The sequence below is a fragment of the Centroberyx affinis genome, unplaced genomic scaffold (assembly GCF_046629955.1).
Source record: "Centroberyx affinis isolate AG114_WGS23_722 - 3 ecotype Tasmania unplaced genomic scaffold, CSIRO-AGI_Caff_v1 ptg004765l_1, whole genome shotgun sequence".
Classification (NCBI taxonomy): domain Eukaryota; kingdom Metazoa; phylum Chordata; class Actinopteri; order Beryciformes; family Berycidae; genus Centroberyx; species Centroberyx affinis.
This window is the reverse complement of record NW_027282310.1, coordinates 97,669-124,671: the sequence shown is the minus strand read 5'-3', so window position 1 is coordinate 124,671 and position 27,003 is coordinate 97,669. Positions and strand designations below refer to the sequence as shown.

Below are 27,003 nucleotides of genomic sequence, written 5' to 3'. Positions count from 1 at the left end.
TTTCCACCTGACTGAGTCCAACGAGCAGCTTGTTTCTATCAAACAACAACATCAATTAAACAGGGCCGATGACGCCATGAGCAAGCAGGCTCAGTCTACATGAACTAGTTCAGTCAGCAACCCAGATAGACACGGGGGAGAAGGGGATGGAGAGATGGAGAGAGAGAGAGAGAGAGAAAGAGGCTGGGAGAAGAAGAGGGGAGGAAAGGGGGAAGGGGGGAGAGAGAGAGCAAGAAAGCAAGTGAAACAGAGAGAGGGAGGGAGGTAGAGAAAGCAAAGGAGACAGAGAGAGAGGGAGATGAAGGGAGAGCGAAGAGAGAGAGTAACAGACAGAAATGAAGAGAGAGAGGGATGTAGAGCAAGAGGAAGACAGAGAGAGATACAAGAATTGGTGATGGAGCGCGACAGACGGACAGAAAGCGACGGAGGGCACAAGGGATGGAGAGATAGCGAAAGACAGAAAAAGAGAGAGATGGAGGGGAAAGAGGGCGAAGGAAGGAAGGAAGGAAGGAAGGAGGGGAGGGCGGGGAACAAAATGTGAGAGTTGGCATGAAGATGGAAATGAGAGAGAGCGAGAGCGAGAGAGCGAGGAGAGGGCGAAGAACAGAGACAGGCGGGAGCGATGAGGAAGATGAGTGTGCTAATGCGGATACGTGTCCCGCCGCTGAGCCGGGCCGGAGACGCGGCCCGCGCCGCATCGTGTTGCGCCTCTCCGTCCAATTTCCTGCCTCTCATCACTGTCACGGCAAAACAAATAAAATGTTTAAGCAGGATGGATTACCCACTTTCCTTTTGAAAGAAAGAAAGCCGGAAAAAGGGGAAAAAGGAGCAAGGGGGAGAGCTGCAGAAAGAGCTGTGCGCCGTTTCAACCGGATTTGCATCGATGCAAAGGCTGCGATCAGATATCAGGCCGGACCAAACTAAAACAGGGAATCCACGTTGGTATTTCCTCCAATTCTAAATGCGTCAGAAATCAAAGCAAAGTGACTTTATTTTCTGCCTTTTTCAAACATAGCCGGGTGTTACTTCTCTGTAATGGAGAAAAATGAATTAGCTTTTTTATCACTTTTTATCCAACCACTCCAAACTTGTTCCATATTGCTCAGTAAGAGTAATGGATCAGATCAGTAGTGAGTATCAGCCAAGTTGCACAGTCAGAATCAGTAACCGCAGTAATAAACTGGTAATCATGCATCCCTAGTTTCAACTCATTACTGCAGCACAGTTATTGCGAAGGGATGTCACTCCATAATGTGTCATGCTTGTCTTTTACAAGTGTTTTGGCAAAGTAAACTCGCCTTTTAGCATGTCAATAACAGACTTAGGGAAGGTGTGACAACTGATTATTTGATCGTTTGATGGAGAGCTTCAGAATCGACTTTCAGATATGGCAGCGGCACTAAGCTAATACACTGATTGAAATGTGGAAATGTGTTTTGCTGCAGGCAGAGTGTCACAGAGGTTAACACAGACTGATTGATTGTTAAAACAAACTATTTCAAATTGTATTTCAATCGCTTTGAAAGAGGCTGAGCAGAGGAAAGGGTCTGAGAAGCAGGACTTCACACCCAAATCCTGATCTTGTTTTCCCAGTCTGAGTCAGTCAAAGTGTGTCCTTTACTGTAAAATAAGACTATGGCTACTCATTAACTATCATTATGCACTATAATGACAGGCATCCACTGCTGTACGCCTTAAAGTTCACATATGGAGTACATATGTTACAGCTGACCACACACACACACAAACAGTAGCTCCGAACATGTAGAGCCAAACCACACTGGATGATATTAGAGGGGAGAGAGAGGGCCGGGCGAGGATGGGCGGCCTGTAGGTTGACAGGATGAAGGGCTGGCATGTATATGTGTGTGTGTGTGTGGGTGTGTGTGTGTGTGCAGTGAAACCAAGGCAAAGGCTTCATAACCTGAGCCAATTCACTTTGGAACACTGACTCTTTAAAATGTACAATCACTCTTGTCATGATCACACTGCAAAAATGTCCACTTGAACAAGTCGTTTAGTCTCATATTCAGCCTTAAAGTCTTATGTCAATCTATCGCTTTAACTTTTTTCAGGAATTTTCAGGCAGAATAAGGCAAATCACTCCACTAGCATCAAGAAAATGACACCGGATTCAAGAAAAAAATATGTGAAACAAGTTGATATACATTGGAAAAAAGCTAAATTACCTCACATCGTTGAAGGTTTTAAGACTCAGTACAAGATCAAATGACTTGAGATGTTTCCAGTTTGGACCCTGCAGAAAAAAGCCAGTAAGCCATTTTTGATTCCTAACCTATAGTTTAAGGCGCGCTGGGTTACGGCATAGAGCTGAACAGGGTGCGTATGGGTGGAGCGGATTGAATTAGTAGGCCACCATATGTCGACTTTGTGATCACAGAGTGCCTTAGTTGTATGTTGAGGGAGCGGCCCGTATATAATGAGCATGTACCAGCAGCGATGATGAAAAGCCTGCAGTTGAATGGGAGGGCTGGAGGAGCATTCACTCAGATGTAGGTTAAGTTTGCTCATTCCCCCTTTCTGTCCCTCTCTCACCTGTGTACTGGTCGTCTGATTTCTTCTTCTTTATTGTCTGGCAGTCTTTCATTTACTGCCTCCTTCTCAGCTCTTCTTCTCACCCTAATTCTCTCTCTCTCTCTCTCTCTCTCTCACTCTCTGCACTCACAGAAACCTCTCTCATCTCTTGCTCGGTCTTTACTTTTAATCTTTCATCTGTTGCTTTTTCAGTTTCTTTGTCTGCCTCTCTCTCACTCTCTCTCTCTCTCTCTCTCTCTCTCTCTCTCTCTCTGTCTGGCACTGCCTGCACGTTGGATACGCTTCTCATCTTTTTTAGAACTGGCGCACCGAGTCATCTTCTCCTCTCTTCACATCTTCTTTCTCTTTCTCTCCTCTTCAAGCTCCCCCACTTCAAATAATTCACAGGCTCGTCTCCCGCATACTCTACTGAACCTGGGTCAGCAGAGAGGGAAAATATCTGAGAGGACACACAGGGAGACACAGTGGTGGTGGCGTCCTGGCAATGAAAGGGAGGGAACATTTGGAAACGCTGCTGCATTTGCTCTCAAACATCCACACATGTATACACACACACACACACACACACACACACACACACACTGAGTGGTGGTTTGGAGACAGTGTGGGTGTGCATACGCCTCCGTTTCCCAAAAATAACCTCCAGATGAGGGGCTGGGAGGCAGGGCGAGGTTGGTACAGGGAGATATAAATGGATGCTAATTGTATGGCTCTCTCAGATGACGCTCAAATACAGCAGAATTACACACACACACACACACACATACAATACATACTCTCCCTGCCTGTGTATGTGTGTGAGAATGTCTCTGCTCGTATGTGAAAGTGTGTAAGATCATCTCTCTTACAGGGATGAGTGTGGATGGGGATTTTATGGGGATTTGAAGTTACTGTATAAGCACACATACGTTCACTCACACACACACACACACACATTAAAATGGATAGTAATTGTATGGTTCTCAAACGACATTCCAAATCCAGCCAAAAAGAGAACTCACATGTATTATTTCTATAATCCGTCCAAAAATAGAGTTCAAAGACAGCCATTTTCTAGAGCTGCTCCTTCGCCTGCGTGACGAGAAGCTGACTGGCCGGACTTACACTGTTTGTTCAAGCTTATAAACCCAAATGGGAGTTTATTTGAATGCTCTGAATTAGAAAAATGCCCCCGTATGTATCCCACCGCCCTGAATCCTGTCACAGTTTCCACAAAGACAGTTTACCTCCTACTTGTTGCCAAGTGTCAATTATTGACGCGGCGGAATAAGTCTCATTTTGTTTCTAATTTGGCGAGAGGGAGGGAGACGAGTGAAGCAGAGGAGGGAGAGAAGGAAGAGAGGCAGTGGTAGATATAAATGGTGGATAATTACACGGCTGGCTCTGCGAGGTTGATGTGAGGACCGCAGCACAGGAGAGAGAAGTGGAGAGATAAATGGTACAGGGCAGAGAGGGGGGGTAATTGTTTCAGTCATTAATTGTTTCTCATCTTTCTTCTTCATACCATACACACACATATATTGCTCTGCTGGAAGGATTAAACTGTTGCATACAGGCAAAGAAAGAGGGACAGAAGATTTGTTTGCATGAATTTGGTTGAAACTGCAGAAACCCTAAATCTGCTTTTTAGGAAATTATTTTCTTATTGATGCCGATTTTACAATGTATTTTCCATAGGTTATTTATTTTAGGCCCTGGCGTCATGAAACATTTTCTACATGACAGGGACGACGTGATCTATATGTTGCAATAATGGGAAAACTCCACATGACGTTCTTGCAAGAAACCAGATGACACAGACAGATGACAGAGGGAAGACTGTAGACAAGCATGGCAGTTGTCAGTGAAAGTCACAACAGCACAGTTTGTTGTCCTGTCTCCCCACCTGCTGCTCATACAGAGTATAACAACAAACAGCTCAATGGGATCTTCTGCCCGTTACTGTCTCTGCATACAGTATGTCAGGGTTTATTTAGCCTTGAGGTTGGGTCACCATGTGAAGACCCCAGGAAAAACATTCCTCTACAAGATGGGAAGGAAATACTTAACGCTATCTTGATGCCCTAGAAATTCTTCTGTAATAAAGTCATTGAGTGACTATACTCAGTTATGTTCAGTGACAGCCAATGCAATCTCTGTGTGTGTGTGTGTGTGTGTGAGTGAGAGAGAGGGAGAGAGAGAGTGTGTGTGTGTGTGTGTGTGTGTGTGTGTGTGTGTGTGTGTGTGTGTGTGTGTGTGTGTGTGTGTGTGTGTGTGTGTACCCTTGACTACAAGCCTACAGTCTCCTGCCCCACCCTCTCCTTATCAAGGCCACCTCCTGCCAAAAGAAATCTCAGATGACTGTTGCATAACATGGGGTGTGCCTTCCCTGTACATTTCCTTTCATAGGTAAACACCTCCAGCCCTCGCTTTGCTACAGTTCACAAACCACTTCCAAAGACAAAGCAAACCACTTCCAAAGCAAGCAAGAAAGACAGAAAGACATGTTACATGATCTGCTTGATCTGTATTTGTTTAGTTATTGTTTTACTGTTTGTTATAGTTATTAATCACTTTGTTTGTTTATAACTATTAACTATTGTTACCATAATTTGTGTAAGCTTTGGCAACATAAGAATCACTTGTCATTGTGAGGTGACTGAACTTAAAGTTAATGTTGAAAAGGCTCCTACGGCACAAAAATATTCCTGCGCCTCTACACCACACACTACGGCAAGCCGGCGAGACAAACAAAGCCCCAGCCCAGTCCTAGCTCGCAACAGTGACGTCAGCGCGCCGCGGCAGTAGAGCGGCGCGAGGCGATTGGGCGAGCGGCGCTAAACTGTATTGTACTGTAAAAAGACAGGACACCAAGAAACAACAACAACAACAGCCGCGGGAGGCTAACTAAAGACACACTCGCACGTTTCGGGCCCACACTACAACGACTTCGGGTAAGGAAACCTATTCGTAGTCCGTTCTTGATACCGCGTTGGTAAAATACCGCCGCGACAGCTTCCGCCCCTCTATGGGAAGTTTCTTTTGTCCTCTTCAATCAACAACAACAAAACAAGCGTACAGTCCTTTCGCCAGAGAGGGTGTGTTGGCTGGTAATAATGTGGCATGGCAGTGTAACAAGTCGTTCATGATATTATACCGGGATCTACCTTGTCAAAACAACTCGGTTATCTCGCCGGTCGTGTTACAGTGCAGATACCTTTGGACCGGCTACTAGCAGAGCGGACAAGATAGCCTGCTGGGTGTGATAGGTAGCGACAGCGGCGGCAGTTTAATACAGGTCTGTTTGATGCCATTTTATGATGTCTGAAATAATAAGTATGTTGTTTGACAGTAAAAGGATATTAGATTATGCAGCCACTCTATCGCAATGTATTCTTCTCAGTGATATACGTGTGAGAAAGCGAGATTTAAGGGCAAAACGATCATTTATTCAGGGAAATGTGTGTCATGCCGTTTTATCTAGTCCTTTTAGATGAGTCAAGTGCAGTTCTGTACTAATACTGACTGTTCTCAATAACTACATCACTGATTCATGTTTAGGCATGTATGTGTGTGCATATTCCCTTCTCTTTAACACACTAATCCCACCCATATTTTACCTTCTGTACCTCTCACTCTCTCTCACACACACACACACATTTTGTTTTCTCTCTCTCTCTCAATTCAATGTGCTCTCTCTCTCTCTCTCTCTCTCTCTCTCTCTCTCTCACTCACACACACACACACACACACATTTTGTTTTCTCTCTCTCTCTCTCTCTCTCTCTCTCTCTCTCTCTCTCTCTCTCTCTCTCTCCCTCTCTCTCTCACACACACACACACACACATTTTGTTTTCTCTCTCTCTCTCTCTCTCTCTCTCTCTCCCTCTCTCTCTCACACACACACACACACACCTTCATAATTATCATTTAACTCCTCATTTCTCCAGATGTCTCGATGGCCGCCCAGTTCACTATTTCAGACAGCGAGTCAGAGGCCTCCGAGGAGGTACAGGAGTACCAAACCGACCAATCATCTAACGTGCAGGAGCACCTTCTAGGCCACGCCCTCACCGCACCTGAGCTCAGAATGGCAGGTAAGATTCCACAAAGGATTGTGGGAAATGGGAAAGAGGGGAGTTTAAAGGCAGTGAAACACTGAGCAGCGATTTGGGCAACTGTGCCTAAGTGTTGTTGGTTTTAGTCTCATCAGGACATTTTGTTGCCTGGGAACATTGAAAAAAAGCAGGGTGGCCTAGTGGTTAGTCAGGTCATCCCTCAACCCAGAAGGCGCGGGTTCGACCCCCCACCGCAGCAATACCTGCCGAAGTATCCTTGAGCAAGGTACTACTTAACCCCTACCTGCTCCAGGGGCATTGCACTAGCAGGTATACCCAGCATAAGAGATATGAATAAAGACATCAAATACATCACATAAAAAATAGATTCTTATCCTCTGTCCACTTTGCTGCCTCTGGATAGCGGTATTGCTGATCTACACTGCACACAAAACTTGTCCGCCGGCATTCTTTCTCCACAGGAGGCGAATTCACAAAAAAAAAAATCAATTGCTGTCAGAGAAGAATAGAATATAGAAAGTTAATTGCCTTTCTGCTCCAATTGTCAACAATGAGAGCCTTTCCACGCTCAACAACATCGCTGTATTATTCAGGATCCCCAAGTATTCTAGTTTCAAGTTGGTGCGTGTCATCGTGATATGCTGAAATCAGCCGGGGTTGTGATGCGTAGATAAACCTTATCCCATCGACTGTTGGTTTTCGCCGTTGGCACTGGCATGAATCTCATCCAAGTTGTAGCATAAAAAGAACAGAATGCAATGTCTTCCATCCATTTCTCCAACCATTCTGTCTTTCTTTCTTCCCCTTTCCTGCCATTTTTTGCCTTTGTCTCATCTGTCTTAGCCCCCCACTTACTCTACATAAAGTTTGAGTTTTGCTGCTTGTGCGCCATCTGGCCTTGTTGGCTCTTGCTTCACCCTGATTTGTTTTGGTCTATTAAGATGAAACTTTAATGGGGAAACTTGATGTTGGGAGTTTGTCGAAATGTAACCAATTTAGCATTTAGCATGCACCACTCAAAGGGGTAAAGAGGGATGTAATTTTTATTTTTTTCCCTAGTACTTCAGGTTTTTGGACACACCTTTCCCATTCATTCCTCTATTCCTGCTTTCCTTCATTATTGCTGCATTATTGTTTTCTTTTTACATTGCCCTGATCACATTATAAAGTGAAGTAAGCTCTGAGGCGTCATGGACCTGGCTCACCCTTCTCTCTGCCCATGTAGCGAGCGGTCGGCTCAGGCTGAACTCGGAGTCCCACGCCTCCACCGTCGCCAGAGACGAGGAGCTCCAGGCCAGGGGGGAGGGCGAGGACGGGGCGGCCGGCGACGGAGCTCCTTTCCGGGGTCGGTCCCAGTCGGCCCCCCCTGCCCTCTGGGCGGCCAAGAAATACGGCCGGCAGCTCCGGAGGATGAGCGACGAGTTCGACAGCTTGCTAGACAAAGGGGTGAGAAAGAATGAATGATCAGAGGATGGATGGAGAGGAGGGAAGAGGGTTTAAAAAAGAATGAGATCAATGGATGTATGGTTACGTGAGGCATGGCTGAAGCAAACGGCATGAGAGAGAGGGATGGATGGATGGATGATGGATGTTTGTAATGAGAGGTGGTGAGAATAGATCTGTTTGGGAGAAAGGAAAAAGTTGAGGAATGGGGTAGAAGAATGACAGATTGAGAAAATTGAGAAAAGGGTGTAATGAAAGAATAGATGGATGATGATGGATGTTTGGAAGTATAATTAATAAAGGTTAAGGGTGGATTGGAGGGATGAGAGATTTACTAATAGAGAATGCACAGTGTTTTACTCATCGAATCAGCCTGAACTCGTGAGATCTGAATACATTTGTCTTGGTGAAAGTAATGTACGTTGCAGTTTGGCCAAGCTGCAAACTGCATCATCCCACTTGTGAGGCTTTGTGTTTACAGTCTAAAACCATATAAAACACTCCAAGGGTTTGACTTATATGGCAGCTTTCTGCTTACAGAAATACACTGACCTTTTGGAAAACAAGCATCTTTGATCAACTTACCATTGTGCAGTTAGACGACTGGTAGCAGGTTCAATTCTGAGTGTCAAGTATTTTGGTTGCTACAGTGGCTTTGAGATGATGCAACGTTAGCTTGCACTAAAAATACACTGTATGCTTATGCCTCAGCATACACTGTAGACTGAACACACACTGTTGTCACTGATCTTGTAGTCACATCACCGTACGTTGATCAAAGAGTTTATTTGCCAAAACATTGGCATATTTTAACTAAAGGAAACATCCCCACCCTTCTATGCTTGACAGTTTTGGTAATAATAACTTAGTGTGTTCTTCATCCTGTGCTCTGCCTCTGTCCTGTGCAGGAGATGAAGCGGGTGAGGAGCGCTGGGACAGCCAAACAGATGCAGCACTCTAAAAGCTGGTGGAACTACCTCTTCAGTCACCAGGAGACGGAGGGAGAGAACAGCCACCACGAAAACCACAGTCACCGCACTGAGTAGGGAACAGGGGGAGGGGGACAGAGAGAGGCATGGTCGGGCGGGAGGGATGGAGGGAAACGACGAGAACGAAGAAGATAGCTGTGGAAAGACTGGAGAACAATCGAGAAACAAGAACAATGTGAACCGCACTGAGGAGGGGCGGATGAAGGGGTGGACAGAGGGAACAAGAGAGGGACAGATCCAAACAGAGAGGCTTGGCTTAGCGGGACATAAATAACACTGGGGTGCACACTTGTTCCCTGTTCAGAGTCCCATCCCATGTCATTTATGACATCATCGGTGAAGTCATTTTTTGTATTTTGGCCGGGTGTGATGTTAGCTATCTTGACTCTATTGTTTGGCAGTCGGCTGTGAAGTACTGAGAGCAAGAACTTTATAATTCTCACACAAGAATGAGGACAAACTGTTGGCAATGCTGCCCAGCTAACTGAACCCCAAAAGTAAATGGATGCACATCTATGATGAGAGAGAGAAGGGGACGAGGGAGGGAGGCATGGATGAGAAATGGTGTTCTTATCTGTTCAGCTGCCAAAAGCGTGAAAATAAACACTGTACCACTGTAACCGGACTGAATATAGCAGAGAGGGAGAGAGGGAGAGCGGCAGAGAGGGCAGAGTAGAAAGCAAGGGAATAGAGAACAGAGATAAAGCTGAGAGAGTAGAAATGGAAACAGAGGGGGGGAGAGGATATCTTTAAAAAAACAGAATGATGGGATAGAAGATATAAGGGGACTTGAGAGATGACCACTCAGTTAAAAGACGCTTGCCACTTCAGTTGTCTCTCCTTTCAACACTATGCAACATAGAGGGAGAGATAAACGCACTGAAATCTAAATACCTGACTATTCGAGGCCACTTTGAATGCTCCTAGAATTTCCTTCCTTCCTCATTTTCCTGAGGAAATTACCAACTTCAGATAGTTGTTTTGGATTTAACACGCTAGAAAATTACTTTGAGGTCTCAATTAGATTGGGGCCACTTGGGTCATCCTTGTTCATCATGGTGTTTAGATGAAGTCATTTCATTTGGAATACGAGTAAATTAGTCTGTAAATGGATTATTAGTCACCATGGGAACATATCATCACCTATCTTCTGTGTTGTGATTGGTCAAAACAGCGCTCTGTAATGCTGACCGTGACCAATCCAATCACATTCAGCTGAGGAGTGCTCAGTTTGCATTTATCTCTCGCCTTATGTTTCCAGTTTCAAAGCAGTTCAGTCGTCTGACAAGCGAATCAAACGCTTGCTTAGAAATGTTAGTGCTTACTAGACAACACGTACTTATGGAGAACACTGTGTTTTTGTGGTAAAATAGTCTGTAGGCCACAATGGAAATGGCCACAAACAAGGAAGGAATTTTTAAAGCATTCAACTTGGGCCTTATCTGACATTCTATTTAACTACCTACAAGCCAGCACCATTTTTACAAGACTGCACTCAAAAAAAAAAAAAGACTATCATCAATCGCTTTATATCTGAAATTTTTAAAAAAGAACAATCTTGTACAAGGACAATCTCTGATAGTGCTGAAATAATATCTTTCGTAAAGTACTGAACTTCAGGGTTAGATTTTATCTGATGAAAACTGAGAATTACAGTAGACGTATAAAAGCACAAACCAATGTGGATTTATCTTTTTAAAGCCTTGGATGAGCAACAAAACTAAAACAGACTATGGGCTTTTAATGTGTAAATATTTTGTTAATATTTTATTGGATGGCAGGGGTGGGGGGGGGTTAAAAGTAACGCGGATTAAGCAGAATCCTATATTTTACAAGTTCGGCCAACCTAGCAATAGGCAATGTACAATCCAATGGCTCTCGGGATAAATGTTTTGTGCATATTTAAAAAAAAAACAAAAAAAAAAGTGGGTGGGTGGGGATGATTAACTGCTGTACAAGGAGCCAACAAATCAGCCTTTGGCCCCATTTACTCGGTGCCCAATGCATGTAGAAGATGGATTTAGAGTGTCAAGATAGGACATGAAGTCACATTTAAACAGGTGTAAAACAAGCTGGAAGGACTGGAATCAGATTTTTCCAAACTACTTTCAAAGCTGGTTCAGGAAAATCTGTTTCCATCCTGTTAGGTGTATTTAGACCTGTGTGTAGATGTGGCTCTTTGCCCTTTCATGTGCATTGGGATGTGAATGCCCAGTGTAAATGGGATTTTTATCTATCAAGCCTCAGGAGTAGGAGTGCTGATCTAACAATAGATTTGCAATTTAGCTTTTCAAACTGTAATGAAATGTGTCAGAAAAGGCATTTTCTGATTGGGATGTTGGGCGCTACTCCAGTATGGTTATTTGGCTGTCAGCTCTATGCAGTAAGATCAGCACTTCTACTCAGCTTGGTGAATACAATTAGGCTATTTGTGACTATTGTTTGTCAATATGTGATTATTGAAGATGATGATGATAGGTTTGTTCTACTTGTGTCTTATTCTCTTCCTCGCGACTTGTAGGGTTGAGTTGTAAAGTGCTCCGGTGCGCAGGCAAATGGGCTGCGTTCATATTGTCTTTAAACTTTTTTCCCCCACCTTTTCTCATAGCTTTTCCTCAACCAGCTCACACCCATTTACTAGGCAAGGACAAGTTATGAGGAGAGAATTCCAGACAATCTGAATGGCACAGCCTTTTTCTTGGATTCAATCAAGTCTACCTTGTGTTTGACAACATATGCATCATCATCCGACTGTGTGAAAGACACAAATGAATTGATTGAAATATTTGGTAACCCGTTAAATTCCATCAGACCATGTATCTAGTGTAATGCCTCCAGAACAGCTAATACAGTTACACTTTGTTCGCATCTAATGCGCTCAATTTTAAAAGGAAGGAGTGATCCAAATGTTTTCTGATATCAAATATTTCACGCTAGCTAACAGGGAAATGCTGGTAATGAGTGCAAGGCATCCCAGTTTTTAAGGATGAATTGTGCTGTCCTAACAAAAACTTCATTTCACAATATGTCACTCCTTGTAGACAGACTGTGGCTCAAACGGTACAATAGAATCAGTTAGTAAATAATATATGCATGGCATTGATCTAGGAGACAGATAAAGATGCTTCTCTGTCTTGAAAATACAGTCCAGCTGGAATTTAAAGGGTTAAATATTGTGATGAACTGCCTTGACGAACATGTTATGAACATGTTGGAACCTGTGATGTGACACTGCATAGCCAGCCTTGTCTGCATACCTATCTACCGCCTTAAACTTTATGGCTCACTGTCACATATTCTGCTCAAGAAAAAGCACAATAACCTAGAGGTGGGTTCGCTGTCACAGCCGTGAGAAAAATGTTAAAAGGGCTCACACAGATACGCAACACTGATTTGAACAATTTAATAAGGCTCTGCCGCCGTTAATGGATTGTGACAGTGAACGCACCTCAGAGAATAAACCTGCCTGGGCACCTGTAGTTTTGCAACCATCCTCGGTATTACTTGAATCTGAAGATGTGTGTGGAGAAAGTCGAACCTTGAATATTTACTTTTTTGGACTCCTTTTCATTTTTAATGACTTTTGTAAATGTATTTTCTCTAATGCTGTGACACCGCTGGTATATGCTGTCCTAAACAATAAAGAATTTTATGAGTGGTTTTCAAGTGAGTGTGTAGGTTTTTTTTTAATTGCCAGTACAGAGGATGCTTTGAGAAATTATAAAAAATTTGTTAATCATAAATTCAAGGTAACTCTAATGGGCAAGCTAAAACATTAAAGCCATAATGATACTTTGTAACACAGTTTGAGGCAACACTGTATGAGGAAATCGTCTTCTGTTCATATCACATGAGTAGTTTTGTAAACAACAGTGAAGAGCTTATTGGGCAATGTTACCCAAAATGTTACTTCAGTGCATTTACTTCAGTGCTCCAAACATTAGCTCAACACTTTCATTATGTGAGAGAGAAGCTTAATGATATCCGCTGAACGGTGTCTGACTCCCATTTCCCAACATGCCCTGCAGTGGTTTCCCACCGCCACATTACTGCCAGCAGTGAAGAATGGCACCATTAAAAAGACACTGTGTGGGACAACAGATTTGTCAGGCTGGTAGAACAAGTGGTGTGTCAGGCCACCTCAGAGGCATCCCAGCAGTACTTGTGTCCACAGTCCAAAGCTGACAGTCTGTCCATGTCGCTGTCGCTCAGCGTGAAGTCGAACAGCCTGGCGTTCTCCTCCACTCTGCCGGGGCGGGACGACTTGGGGAGGACCGGGACGCCCTGCTGCACCGCCCACCGCAACAGGACCTGGAGAAGAAAACAGCGCCAACTGGTCATTGTTTCTGAGTGTGTCTAAAAGAATATCATCACTATTGCCTTTGATGGAGAGTCTTACTGTGGCATGGTCTGAGTGTCGTTAATGCTAGTGTGTGTGTGTGTGTGTGTGTGTGTGTTTACCTGTGCAGGTGTGCGTCCACACTCCTGGGCCACCTCCATGACCACGGGGTCTGTGACCAGTTCTCCTTTCCCCAAGGAGGAGAAGGCCTGGAAACACACACTGTGCTCGTCACACACACTCCTTAACTCCGCCTGGCACAGCCGTGGGTGGAACTCTACCTGGAGAAATACATACACACACACACACACACACACACACACACACACACACACGTATGTATGTATGAAAACAAAACCAGTTTTCCTCTCTCCTCTGCACTGGTTCTTTCAAAGACCAACAGGCCTTCAAATCTTTATTCTTTCTTCATTATTGTCTTCAACAATTTTGGCTTAATTCACTGCAAAATGTACATTGTTCATATGATAACAATAGAGATATAACCATTACTATGGGAAAATAGTTGATTTTCAGTTTTGAAGGAAATACACTTCCTAAATTGATTGAATTTTCAAAGAGATTTTACCCCCAACATGATTCACAAGTGATATCTCTTCACTGTAGCACAGCTAGAGGATCTTCAGCCAATGTGGGCAATGTGGATGAGCAACGCCCCCAGCAACACGCAATAAAGTGACACAGGGTCAAAAATCTTTACAAATGTTTTCTAGCAGTAAGATGTTCCTATATGATTGAGACAACAATGCTGAGGCAACTACTTAAGCACTGTTGCCTACCAGAGTTGACCAAATTGTTGCCCTGTATGTCACTGCCTTTACATCCCAATAAAAGCTCCTTCATATAGTGATATTCCTGTGGCTCTGTTTCCCCTGTGCATATGGATCAAACACGAAGTGACTGATCAGTCAGTCTATCTGTTTGTCTATCTATCCTTTCTTCCTCCTCTCATTCCCTCTTTCATCTTACCTGCAGCAGTGCAGGCGGGACCTTACAGCTCTGCATCAGTTCTCTCATGTGTGCCGGTGTGTAGTTGGACACTCCTATGGCCTTCAGTTTCCCCTGGGCATGCAGCTCCTCCAGCGCAGCCCAACTCTGAGCTCTGTTACCTGCCATGAAACATTCATCAGGACCTGCACTTCAGCTCAGGACTTGGTACGACTACATTATGGAGGAGAAACGTGAGCTGGGGTGAAATATAAGGATTTTGAGAACTAAACCAGCAATGATATTTGGCTACCATCTCACTTAGCATCAACCATACCTAAGAAATACAAGCAGGCTTTTTAAAGTTTTCATCCGCAATTCATTGTTGATCATTCGTTATCAATTAAATAAATGTTTATAAAGAGAACAGAGCATGAATCTTACTTCTTAATTCAATTAGTACAGTATCTGTAAAAAAAAAACTGTGAATACACCGGGCAAAACAAGTTGAAAAAGTTTAGAATTTTATAAGAAAACAAAAAACGAAAGGAAGTGCCTTAAAATATTGAATCTATATTTTTACTGAGGACAATTCCAGCAAGCATTCAGTTCAATTCACTTGGGGATGCAAAATAGCGCAAGTGAAAGTGCTCCATTGACTTGATTCGAGCTCCTGACCTGGGTTGCGTTGGTCAGCCACCACCAGCCCCTGTGTGCCGGGCCAGTGGATCAGGTAGAGGTCGATGTAGCCCAGGTCCAACTCAGACAGGCTGCAGAGGGCTCCTTCCATGGCCCGCTCCCCCTGATCCTTAGGGCCCAGCTTACTGGAGGGAGGGAGGGAGGGAGGGAGGGAGGGAGGGAGAGTGTTGAGGAGAAGAATGTCATGCCATGTGCAACAACAGTCTAGGAGGAGGAGATCAAAATCCTAAAAACTGTTCCACTGTGTGTTTGAGCATTAAAACAGAGCTTGCCTAACTGTCCAGATGACAAACATCGAACTGCCTGAAACTACAGCAATAGAATTTCTTTCCCTAGGGGCCATTATGTTTCAAAGATCACTTACTTTGCCTACATGTTGTGCTCTTCAGGAAGCCATCTCACCCCATATTTGTGAAACCTACCTGGTTATGAACACATCCTCCCTGGTCAGTCCGTATTTGGGCAGCAGTTCCCTCAGGGCTCGGCCCAGGTCGGCTTCATTCCGGTAGACGGCGGCCGTGTCAAAGGACCGGTAACCGGCAGCCAGCGCCGCGTCCACAGCCCGGTGAACATCCTCTGCACCGCCCAACTTGTAGGTCCCCAAACCCAGGAGGGGCATCCGGACCCCCGTATTTAGGAGGACGGAAGGGGAGGAGGAGGAGGAGGAGGAGGAGGAGGAGGAGGAGGACATCTGGACAACTCGGAAAGGCCCTTGATCTTTGTTCCTTACTTGGATTATTTGGTCTACCTAGGGTTGGTGAGACAGGGCGAGAGAGAGAAGTCAATAAATATTTTTAAATGTAAAGGAAGGATAAATGAAAAAATACTGAACACAGGTGGTGCTTATTACACATATGAGGTTCAGCTGACATTGGCTGTGTATGGAGTCGTATTGAGGTGTGCATGCTGGTAGGAATGAAAATGTAACAAAGTGAAATGTCCCTTTAATAATACAACACTGCACAGACTGTTTTGTTTTCACCAGGGGCGGTGAAGGGAGACTGCATTCCCTTGTATTCCCTTTGTAATGTTGTCATTTTAGGGGAAATTGAAGGGAAGGCAATGGCACAACCTGTCTACCTTCCTACGTAAAATGTTAACATATCACCCACTGGTTCTTGCTCTGTGCTGTACGGTATCACACGTAGTAGGCTCATTTACACTTTTTTGACTGAAGTTGTTGGCTCTAAAAAAAAAGTTGCTAGAAGAGTTAGACAAGTAATGCAAACAAATCAGTGTGTATCTCATTAACAAATTACAGAAACGAGTGTGGGGGTAGCTAAAGGCAAAGTGTCACGAGTAAGACAACGGCTCAGAAAATACTGAAATACTTGACACGTCTTACCTTATTCGTTAGCTAGAGAAGAATATTTTCAACCAGCATAACGTTCCCCACGTAGGTCAGCTGACTGCGGTCATGTGACTCTTTGGGCGGAATGTTCTGGTCTCCGTCACCATAGCGACACATGCGCCGGCGCCGCTGATTGGAAGAAGAGTTAACCAATAAGAGAAAGGAAACCGCCGGAAGGCGGGAATTCTCCCCGTCCAGCGAATCACAAGGTTGGATACGAAGAAACCGTTTGATTGACAGGCGGGATTTTAACTGTTTACTTCTTGGAGAAGCTAGCTTGCTGAACGATTTGGTAAATTCACGTTCCCAATTTTCTGTGAACTTTACGGTAATAAGTGAGCAAGTGTGTGTGTGTGTGTGTGTGTGTGTGTGTGTGTGTGTGTGTGTGTGTGTGTGTGTGTGTGTGTGTGTGTGTGTGTGTGTGTGTGTGTGCTAGGAGTCTCAAATTCGATTAATATGACAATATTCTGACAGTTTTTATGTCAACAGCAGAAGAAACGGCAGAGGATAGGTTATATCTGAAAGCTTACTATCTTTATCCCATTCAGCACCATTAGTAGGGATTTTCGTTGCCTCTTCTTACTTTATTTCACACCATGTATAATGCTTTTATCCTCTAGGTTCATGTGAATTGATATTATAACATGTATGCTTACCCCAGAACCAACCAATCAATCAATAAATCAGTTTATTTTCTAACAGATTATTTGCTGTCCAAACCACTTGAGGTTTGCCATGTCACTGCAGGCCTTCTCCTTCCCTCTGCCTGAGACTCGATTCTTCAAAGCCGGCAGTTTTGTCTACAAGTTCAAGATCAGAGGAGGCAGCAGCTACAGGCAAGAGAGAAACTGTACTCCCTTCTTCACAGTGCTTATATCCTTCCTTCCTTCCTTCCTTCTTTCCTTCCTTCCTTTAGATCAGCGCAAAAGTATCTCTATGTAGATGAGTGAATCTACACACAAGAGAGTCATTTTCTTTCTGTCATTTTTTACATTCTTCCATCTTTAATTCCTGCTTCTTTTCACTCCTCAAAAATCCTTCATCGCAAAATTGCCTAAAGGCTCGAAATCAGAAGCATTTACAGGCAAGAGAAGGAGTATTGATCTCGGTTCCCTTCTTCCTTCTTTTGTCACCACTGTCTTTCCTATTACATGCTTTAATGTGTGTTGCTGAAGTTTGTCTTGACATGATAACATCTCATGAGCAAAAATAAAACAAAGGATCCAAGGCCCCACGAGATCTGTCAGCCTTTATCCTTTGATAACCTTCTGGAATAAAGTTTCTTAACTCATCCTGGAGTGCCTCGGAGCCATTTTCCCCTCCTGACTAAAGAATACCTTTTTTTATCTAAACTACATCTGTTCCTACAGTTTTTTGACACTGGAGGCGAAGCAGCATCCCAGCTTCCTATCTATATCTCACAGTTTGACATTTGTGCTCTACAGTAAAAGCCTTTTACTGCTTGTGCTGCAGCACAGAAAGACATTCACTGATGGATACAAAGCCTAATAAGTTCTACTTTACAATATTTGAAAAGCATTACAGTCTGGTGCTGCGGTAACGGTGGAAGACAGAGGCAGGATAGATACATGGCATTAGACTACAGTCACTATTACTGTATAAGAATATCTTCTCCAGATATGAATGTGTTGAGAACATATTATGATGTACATTATGTATTTCACCAGTGGAGAGGAGGTGATAGGAGAAAACTACATCAACCAGGAGCTGGAGGTAACGATGGACACTGCTCTCATTCAGTCAGTCAGTTTGTCAGTTTGTCAGTCAGTCAGTCAGTCAGTCAGTCAGTCAGGCCTGTTGACTGATTTGCATTGTAACATTCACACTCTTCATTCACACTTCTTTGTCAAATGAATTCATTCATTCATTCATTCATTCATTTATCCTCTTATCTGTCTGTCTGTCTCTCTTTTTTTCAGGATATTATCAGAACAGTTCTTGCCAACCTGGACAGTCTCCAGCCGTTCTCCAGTGCCCACTTCAATGTCTTCCCCTGTATCCTTCCACCACATTGACACTAACTTTATTTATGTATTCCTCTATCCATGTATTTGTCTATCCATCCATGCATCTATCATCCAGTCATTTGTCTTCCCATCCCTCTGTTCATCCACCTGTTCCCCATTTCAATCCTCAAACTAACACATCATTTCCGCATTTTTAGATAGTGTGCTATGGAGAGTAATGGAAATATAGGAGAGAGGGGATGACATGGGACAAATACTATTATAAGATTGTCAAGCCATAATGTGGCAAGTATGTTGTGAGTCATAGCCAGTTGAGGCACCAGGATACCCAGCCTTATACATCCTTTATCCCTCTGACAAACTGTTTATCCCTTCATTTCATTGAATTGTATTTCCACCCAAAGGTGTAGCAGATTGGGGACAAAAGTGGTGCAGTTTCCAACTTTTTCATTCTTTTATTCAGATGAACACTAATGACATAGCTAGTAATTGTGGGATTCCAAGAGGTTACTTCAGTGGATGTTTTAGTGGACGATACCAGCTGCCTTTACATCATCTCAAAACCACCACAGTGCTAAATACAGATCACACAGAGGTCAAACTGCTACCAATCCTCTACTTGCACCGCAGCAAGTGGATCAAAGAGCATATTTACTAGAAAGTCGGTGTATTTTGTTAACTGTAGCTACCAGATAAGAAGCAGTGGGAGAGAGTGTCCAAGCTGATATTTAAGCATGGCGAGGAGAAGCTGGCAGCCTATCCATTTATTATTACTCTGTACATGGAGAACAACACACAGACTGGTGAGTATGAACACATTCAAACACACACAGCCTATCCAGTCTGTGTGATGATCTGGTTGGAGACACAAACATACACACAAGACACTATGCAGGCAGGATGAGCTCCATTCAGTCTCACATGGTTTTATCCTCTTTCAGGAAAACAAGCAGAGAACAACTTGACACCAGTGAGTTGTTGTATTAATTTTTATTTATATAACTTTGCAAAATGAGAATACAGGCAGGAGTGTTGAACTTGTACTCTCTACTCTTGACTATTGATATATGCCCAGTGTCATTGAAAGAATATGTATGTGTGTTTTTAGGAGAAAGAAGCACCACGCCACTTCCCCTCTAGTTCTGAGCCGCTGCCAAAGCGCAGTAAGAGAGATTCTCCACTAGAGGAAGCCATAATAAAGGAGTTAATAGACTCTGATGCTGAAACCCAGGCTCATATGGCTGGGTGAGTCTGTTACTACTGCAGAAGAAATCTGTAGCCTTTAAGTATATTTAATATGGATGAGTGGTTCCCAGTGTCCCATGGAGTGAGGATTAAATGTTAAGAAAATCACTGCCAATAAATAGATTTAATTGACTTCATTTAAATCTAATTAAATCATCTTGTGATTACATTTATATTTCCCCAAGAAACTTATTGCAGTTTGGACCAACATCTCTTTATATTTTGCTTTCATTTCTAGTGGGATAACGCTAGATTTTATGCAGCATTTCTGAACAATTAATAGTTATTATTGTGTGGAGTCTTGTGTAAGTGTGCAGCTGTGCCACAAAAAGGGTAATTACAACTTAAGTAAATGTGCAAATTAACAACAAAGAAGACCAACAGTAATTTTCCCACATTACATGTTCCATGTAGTTAACTGTTTTGGGTCTGTATTGTTGTTACTTTGAGATGACACAGTGATTATCAGCTTTGAATGCAGACTGTCAGCTTCAATTTTAGAGTATTTTCTGTCATATTGGACGTACAGTAATTGAACCTCATCAGCATTCCAAAAAATATAACATATTCACTCACATTCGGTGAAATAATCACTTTCACTTTTCAGCTTCTATCAAAAATTCCTAAAAGTAATAACTGTGTTACCTACATGGATTTTGGACAGCACAAGCCTAAGGTGGGAAGATTGTGTTTGCATGTAACCCTCCTTCTACTTCCAACCAGTCCACCAGGCTGTTGTTATAAATTATGGGAATATGAATGTGTTAAATAAGGATTACAAAAAAGTTGACTGTGTATCATTACAGGACTATAGGATTTTTTGAGGCAATGGAGATGGGCATGATTGACCTCGGCGGGGATGGGGGGTTGTGAATTTTGTCAAAATCTTTTTGATAAGACAGTGATTTGTAAAAACAAAAAGTGCATTGGAAAGTTAAGGTTGGTTAGCATTGTTTGCAAAAATGTCCATCTCCATGTTCTTAAATGTTGCCCTGGTTGCCTTTAAATGCTGCTAATATCCTCTTTTCTTCTTCAGCATGCACAGTATGCATTATATTGCTTTATGTAAAGTAATGTGGATTCATGTTCCACTGAGGATGATGAGAGCAGTGGGAAGGAGCGCAGCTTGTTAACACTGGCATCATTTTGCACACATGCATACTCACACACCCTCAATACACATAGTGTATTTATGAAAACAAGTGTTCTTATTCATAAAACAGTGACACATCCGTTCTCACACACACACACACTCCAGTGATTCTTGTAGTTATGAAACAGACAAAGGGGCGAACGGGCGCCACCTCAATCACTCTGACAGTCAGATCAGTGGGGCGAGAATGATGATTTAAAATGCACACACACACACACACACACACACCCCAAAAGAAAAACAATCTCTTGTCCTCTCCCGATCTCTGAGTCTGCACTTAACTTGTATAAACAGAATTGGCTAACGTTTTTGAACTTGAGGAACACGCAGACACACACACACACACACACACACACACACACATACACACACTGTGTAAACATCCTACATCCAGCGATGCCTCGAGCATCATTACCAGCTCACAGGAAAATCAATTTCAATGAGCAATTGTCTTTGCGTTCATTTACGCGTCCTTACAAAGACATTGCACACAAACACACATAAGTACAAGCTGTTCAAAACCAAGTATAGCACACACACACACACACACACACACACACACATATACACACACACACTGTCAGCAGTATAATGTGTCATTTCTATTCTCTGAGATGTTCCCCACTTACTGCTGCACCACTGACACTGTGTGTGTGTGTGTGTGTGTGTGTGTGTCTACGTGATGCCCTGGAGTGACAGACGTGTGTTTTTGTGTTAAATCTGCTGGAAAGAAGGGAGCAAAAAAGAACTAGTGTCTAAGAACAAGTGTGGACCTAAAACGGACACAAAACACCCTTTCTCTCTCTCTCTCTCTCTCTCTCTCTCTCTCTCTCTCTCTCTCTCTCTTTCTCTCTCTGACCTCTTACCTGTCACTCTCTTTGACTCCTCTAGCTACTTCTCCTTCTCTATACTTTTCTTCTCCTTGATTCTTTATCTATATGTTCTCTTCTTATTTCTTTCCATCTTCTCTCGATGTTTCTTACATCGTCAATAGGGCCGCTCCATGACTCAGTTAACTAGGTGCGTCATATAGGTATGACAAGGGCAGCATCCGTTCCTCAAACTTTTACTGAAAAATAATAGTGCATCCCTGAATTCATACCTCAAATAACCAGTACGAGATGAGTCCTGCAAAAATGACTCATCTCCAGGTCAGGATGAATATCAGAACCATCAGTATACAGCCTCAGACCCGCATACCTGCTGAAATCACATCTGCAAATACTATTTTGGCATAGAGAGAAAAATACACCTCCTATACCACCTATATCCATCCATACAAATAGGAACCTTTGACATGACTCAATCCTTAACTAACCTACCTAGCTTTAGGAAAAGAAGGTAAACAATGACCTCCAGTCAGTTATCATCAGGCAAACAACCACCAGTATAAACAATATATACAAAAATCAATTATACTTTCAGAAAAACATTGGTTTATTCATTGTTTCTTCAACAGACCCTGTCCTCATATAATCTACATGAGTTATATACTTTATGAATTTACCTCATAAAGATTTTTGTCAGTATAAAAAGGTTATTCTGCAAATGAAAAGGTGGGTAAACTGAATGTAGGTAGGTTTACTTTTAGGTTTATGGGATTAAGCATCATCCTCTCTCTATCTCTATCTCTATCTCTGTCTCTTATACCTCATGTCACTCTTCACCATACTGTTCAACAAAGCCGTCATCAGCAAAATGTAGCCACCGCTGCTGCTGAAAGAACGGGAGTCAGAGGATCCATCCTGACTTCATGGTTCAGTCACCATAAATCAATTAAATCGATAACAAAATGTCATTTTACATTAAATGGGGCTGGAGTTGCCCAAACCTTGTACTCCTATTCTTAGAGGTTTCTTAATTTGTACTGATTTGTATGCGGCAAACATGCTTTTCCATTTTACCGGGCCCCCAGATAACTCAACCATTTGAATATCACATTAAAAAAATAGAATTGTCCTTTCAATGTGTCAATAAACTTTATTGTTTCCTAGGATATATGTGGACAATCCGCATGTAGAGGAAGAGGTGGAGGAAGATGCAGGCGATGATGAGCAGGTGATGCTGTCTTCATTCATTCATTAATTTGTTCGTTCGTTCATTCATTCATTCATTCATTCATTCATTCATTCATTTACGTATTCTCTCTCTCTCTCTCTCTCTCTCTCTCTCCCTCTCTCTCTCTCTCCATCTCACTATCCCCCCTTCTTTTGCTTCCATCTTACCCTCTTCCTCTCCACCACACATAAAAACACACACACACCCACAGCGTCTCTGTCTTTATTGCCGCCCCAGGCTAACATTAGCGCAGACAGGTAGGATAACGAGTGTGATTAAGGTTAATAATAGAATTACATCAGACTGAGAGTGTGCATGCGTGTCCATGTGGGGTTGTGTGTGTGTGTGTGTGAGAGAGAGAGACTGAGTGTGTGTATGTGTGTTTCTGGTTGATACGCTTAATTTTGATTAGCAACAGAGTCCCACATTCACCCCCCTCCTCCTCTTATCCTCTATGGCCTTTGCTCTCATCCGATCCTCTTTTTTACCTGTCCACTCTGCCTTTTTCTCCTTCTCTTTATTCTCTTGCCTTCGCGCTTTCCTCTCCATGTTTGTTTCAAGTGAAAAAAAACACATTATTCAGCTTTAGACTCAGTATCTTTTCACATATTGTGATATTAGTTGCCGCTATCAGCAGATCTGGAGAAAGTGTGGGGTTTTCAAATAGAATTTTTTAGGAACTAACAAGTAGAAAGAGTTAGCTTACAACTGTCAACAACAACTTGTTTTTCTCTATTCGTACACAAACTCTTGTCCTACTTCTTCTCGACGTAGAAATATGTGCCAAATCTTTCACTTGTGCATATATGATCAGGGATAGAATTTAAACTAACCCAGATGGAAAAATAGAAGTAGGCTTGAAGAAATGCATATTCCTGTAAAGAATCAAATTCTTTTCTTAATTTCACTCTTTTTTTAATCTCTCCACCCTCTCCTGCAGGAAGGGACTGAGCAGTTTGTTGAGTCCCAGTGGGAAGCAGGCATCAACAGCCAGGTCACCTCAGCTCGGGGGGAAGTGCATGCTGGGACAGCAGAGGTGGAAGTGGAAGATGAGGAGGAGGATGAAGAGGAAGAGGGAGGGAATGTAGACTCTGCCCCTCAGTCACCTGTGAGGCCAGGATTGCTGACTCGACTGGCCAGGTTGGTATGACCAGTGTGAAGTGGTACGGGCAGCAGGGTGGTTAGTGGGTAGAGAGACCATCCTTCACCCAGAGTGCCCCGGTTCAGAGCAGTCATGCTACAAGCAAACGGTACAACATGGTCTCATAAAAATTTGTGAAATGAGCACAAACTCTGAAACCCAGAATACATATTGGGGACACAAATTATGTCAGGATGAATTGGACACAACATTTTTCCACCGCTAACAGTTAAGTATAGGCAAGCAAAACAACTTTGGCTAAGATTACGGTTAAGGTTGTGGTTAAGATTAACGTTAGGCAACTAAGACAACTTGGTTAAGGTTAGGGAAAGGCTTTGGTCATGGTTAAATAAGAAAGACTTTAGCTAAAAATTTAAACTTCACTCACAGTAGAAACCTTCTTGGTATGAGTTGGTCAACAGAGTTGATGCTTATGCCCATCCACCACCCCAACCATAACACCCTTACTTTTCACTGACTACTTCTTGTTTCTAGTCGTGCCTCCATGCTACTAACAAACAGCCAGAGCAATCAGTACTACTAGCAAGCAATATTTCAGCTAGCATGCTACAAACAGCTGACAAGCCAACATGACAACAGATCAATATACCAGCAAATATCTAGGGCAGGATTCAAAACAAAGGAGCTGAGATTGTCTCATGTGTATTTTAGCAAGTGTTTGATTGCCTTTGCACCCGTGTGAGAAACAGGATATCGATGTAGCAAAAGGATTGGGGAAATCCAGTTGACTGTCCACCAGCACTGGAGCAGAAATAGACATCACTATTCCCATGTGAAACATTCATTGAGTCAGCCTAGAAAGACATGTAAGTGTATATGAATTATCTGAGTTAGAGCAGTATGGAATAAGCCCAGCAGTGTTCAGTATTGTTGTTGGGTCATTCCATCATTCAGATGAAAGTAACAATCATGTCTGACAGCTGTTTGATAACTAGAACCGACTCAGTAAAAGTCTCTCTCTCTCTGTCTCTCTGCTGTCTCTCTGTCTCTCTCTCTTTGTCTCTCTCTCTCTCTCTCTCTCTCTCTCTGTGTCTCTCTCTCTGCAGCCACATCTTCCCCTTCTCCGTCTTCTTCAGAGAACACTGAGAGCCGTGGAAGAGCGAGGGAAAGTTTTACTATGAAGCCTCCCTGGGTTTTGTCTGGTAAAAGTTCTGCTCTGAGCCCAACAACAAGCCTCTGTGCTGCTCAGGAATAGGATTTTTATTTATTAGTTTTATTTTGTTTGCCAGTATTTTCAGGGTTTGAGTTCATGCAATATCCTATCTAATGAAGAGTCTTGTTTCACTGCCTCGTCATCCATTATTTCTGCTGTTCCTGCTGTTATCTTTAGTGGCTGTAATAGTTCTGCACCACTCATGCTGTTATTTCTGTTTAGATAAGTTGAAACTGTGTTTTGATGCATTTTATGGATTTTTTTATGTTTTCTATAAAAAGGCAAATACAAATTGATCCAAATGGTCTCTACTTTCCTTAGTGTGCAGACTGCCAAGTGTTTGAGTTCACAGCAGCACATTCCAAGGTATTATTCTGGTAATTGTTGCAGACAATGCCTGCTATTTCTTAACATTTCCATGCCTCCTGACTTCACCTGTGTGTGTGTGTGTGTGTGTGTGTGTGTGTGTGTGTGTGTGTGTGTGTGTACGTGCATTCGTGCACATTGTGAGCTTCTGTCAGTATCACCTTGTGGAAACTCCACTTTCCTCCTGTCAATCTAAATTAGTTAAGTGTTCTCTCTCTCTCTGTCACTCTCTCTCTGTCTCTCTCTGTGGTTGTGTGTATGTGGGTGTGTGTGTGGGTGTGTGTGTGTGTGTGTGTGGCATACCACTCTCAAATCAAGGGATCGCATGAATTTAAGTGTTTTGAAGACCTTACACACACATGCACATACACACATATAGACAAATATTTGCATATTTACAAGTGGTTCTTGGGGTGTTCGGTATTAAATTGTGGTAATATCGATTGTTTTTAAGAAAGTGAGTTTTGTGTGTGTGAGGGTAAATGGGTTAACTGAAGTAAAACATCATCTCAGGAACAGGAAAACTCTGCCTAATCCTCTCCTTATATTGTCCTAGAGCCCAAAATAACACACACACACACACACACACACACACGTAATGTATCTTACACTCACATCTACTTATACACTTTGACCACACGCAATATCCTGGTACAGACATATTGATATGCACACACACACTCCACATAACAACCCAAGAGCACACACACACACACACACACACACACACACAAAAATTGTACCAATCCCAACTTAAATTCAAAGACACATGCCTTATCCACATGCACACCACACACACATGCACACCATAGCAACATACATTTAAATGTACACACAGGCACACACCTTCACCACACACATCATCATACTCATACACATCACATAGTGACACACACGCACACACACACACACACACACACACACTGGTCTTAAAATAACAGGGCAGAAGTGGAAGCGGACACATTAATGATATTATAGTTATTCAAGACGCCACGGTCTCCTAGGCAACCGAGAGCAATGGGGCCGCCGAGCGATACAAACATCAGTCACCCCGCTGAGTCACACTGTGTGTGTGTGTGGGTGTGTGTGAGTGTGTGTGTGTGAGTGTGCGCATTTCAACTCAGTCTCCAGTTGAGCATAGTTCATTCAAGTCTCATTCTCTCCCTTCTGATGAGGTGCTGTGGGCCATTCAGATTTATAGTCTCTCTCCCTCTCTCTCTCTCTCTCTCTCGCTCTCTCTCTCCGGTTGGCATGGAATCAGACGAAACACACACTGTGGTCATCCATGCAATTTACAGTCAACACACTAATAGTTGTGTGTTTGTGTGTGTAGGTGGGGGGTTTAGGTGATGATGTCATACATTCCGTTTTCCATTGACATAACTAGATGGGGAATGTTTGGGGTAGAGGGGCCGTAAGATGATAATTGTGTTTTTCTTAGAAGGTGTGTGTGTGTGTGTGTGTGTGTGTGTGTGTGTGTGTGTGTGTGTGGGTGTAT

General features: G+C 43.0%; 2 protein-coding genes across 2 annotated transcripts; one reads left to right on the top strand and one right to left on the bottom strand.

The window, feature by feature from the left end:
- Nucleotides 1-5,349: 5,349 nt before the first annotated feature.
- badb (BCL2 associated agonist of cell death b) lies at nucleotides 5,350-10,634 on the top strand. Its single transcript, XM_071545077.1, has 4 exons — nucleotides 5,350-5,489; nucleotides 6,486-6,632; nucleotides 7,840-8,060; nucleotides 8,966-10,634. The coding sequence occupies exons 2-4, from the start codon at nucleotides 6,494-6,496 to the stop codon at nucleotides 9,101-9,103; spliced, it is 498 nt and encodes a 165-aa protein (XP_071401178.1). The 5' UTR covers nucleotides 5,350-5,489; nucleotides 6,486-6,493; the 3' UTR covers nucleotides 9,104-10,634.
- A 190-nt stretch (nucleotides 10,635-10,824) lies between these two features.
- On the bottom strand, nucleotides 10,825-16,426 carry LOC139666001 (uncharacterized oxidoreductase YtbE). The gene is made up of 6 exons (XM_071545076.1): nucleotides 16,375-16,426; nucleotides 15,452-15,777; nucleotides 15,009-15,154; nucleotides 14,373-14,512; nucleotides 13,508-13,666; nucleotides 10,825-13,357 (listed from the first exon to the last, which is right to left on the bottom strand). The coding sequence occupies exons 2-6, from the start codon at nucleotides 15,718-15,720 to the stop codon at nucleotides 13,178-13,180; spliced, it is 894 nt and encodes a 297-aa protein (XP_071401177.1). The 5' UTR covers nucleotides 15,721-15,777; nucleotides 16,375-16,426; the 3' UTR covers nucleotides 10,825-13,177.
- Nucleotides 16,427-27,003: the final 10,577 nt, after the last annotated feature.

Bases quoted from the DNA above. Each gene is read 5' to 3' on its own strand.
- LOC139666001 (XM_071545076.1), bottom strand. From the start codon at position 15,720: ATGTCCTCCTCCTCCTCCTCCTCCTCCTCCTCCTCCTCCTCCCCTTCC. The intron at 13,667-14,372 runs GTAAGATGAAAG...GTATTTCTCCAG, and splicing joins TCCCGCCTGCACTGCTGCAG to GTAGAGTTCCACCCACGGCT. The intron at 13,358-13,507 runs GTAAACACACAC...TTTCTTCTCCAG, and splicing joins GTGGACGCACACCTGCACAG to GTCCTGTTGCGGTGGGCGGT.
- badb (XM_071545077.1), top strand. From the start codon at position 6,494: ATGGCCGCCCAGTTCACTATTTCAGACAGCGAGTCAGAGGCCTCCGAG. The intron at 6,633-7,839 runs GTAAGATTCCAC...CTGCCCATGTAG, and splicing joins ACCTGAGCTCAGAATGGCAG to CGAGCGGTCGGCTCAGGCTG. The intron at 8,061-8,965 runs GTGAGAAAGAAT...TGTCCTGTGCAG, and splicing joins ACAGCTTGCTAGACAAAGGG to GAGATGAAGCGGGTGAGGAG.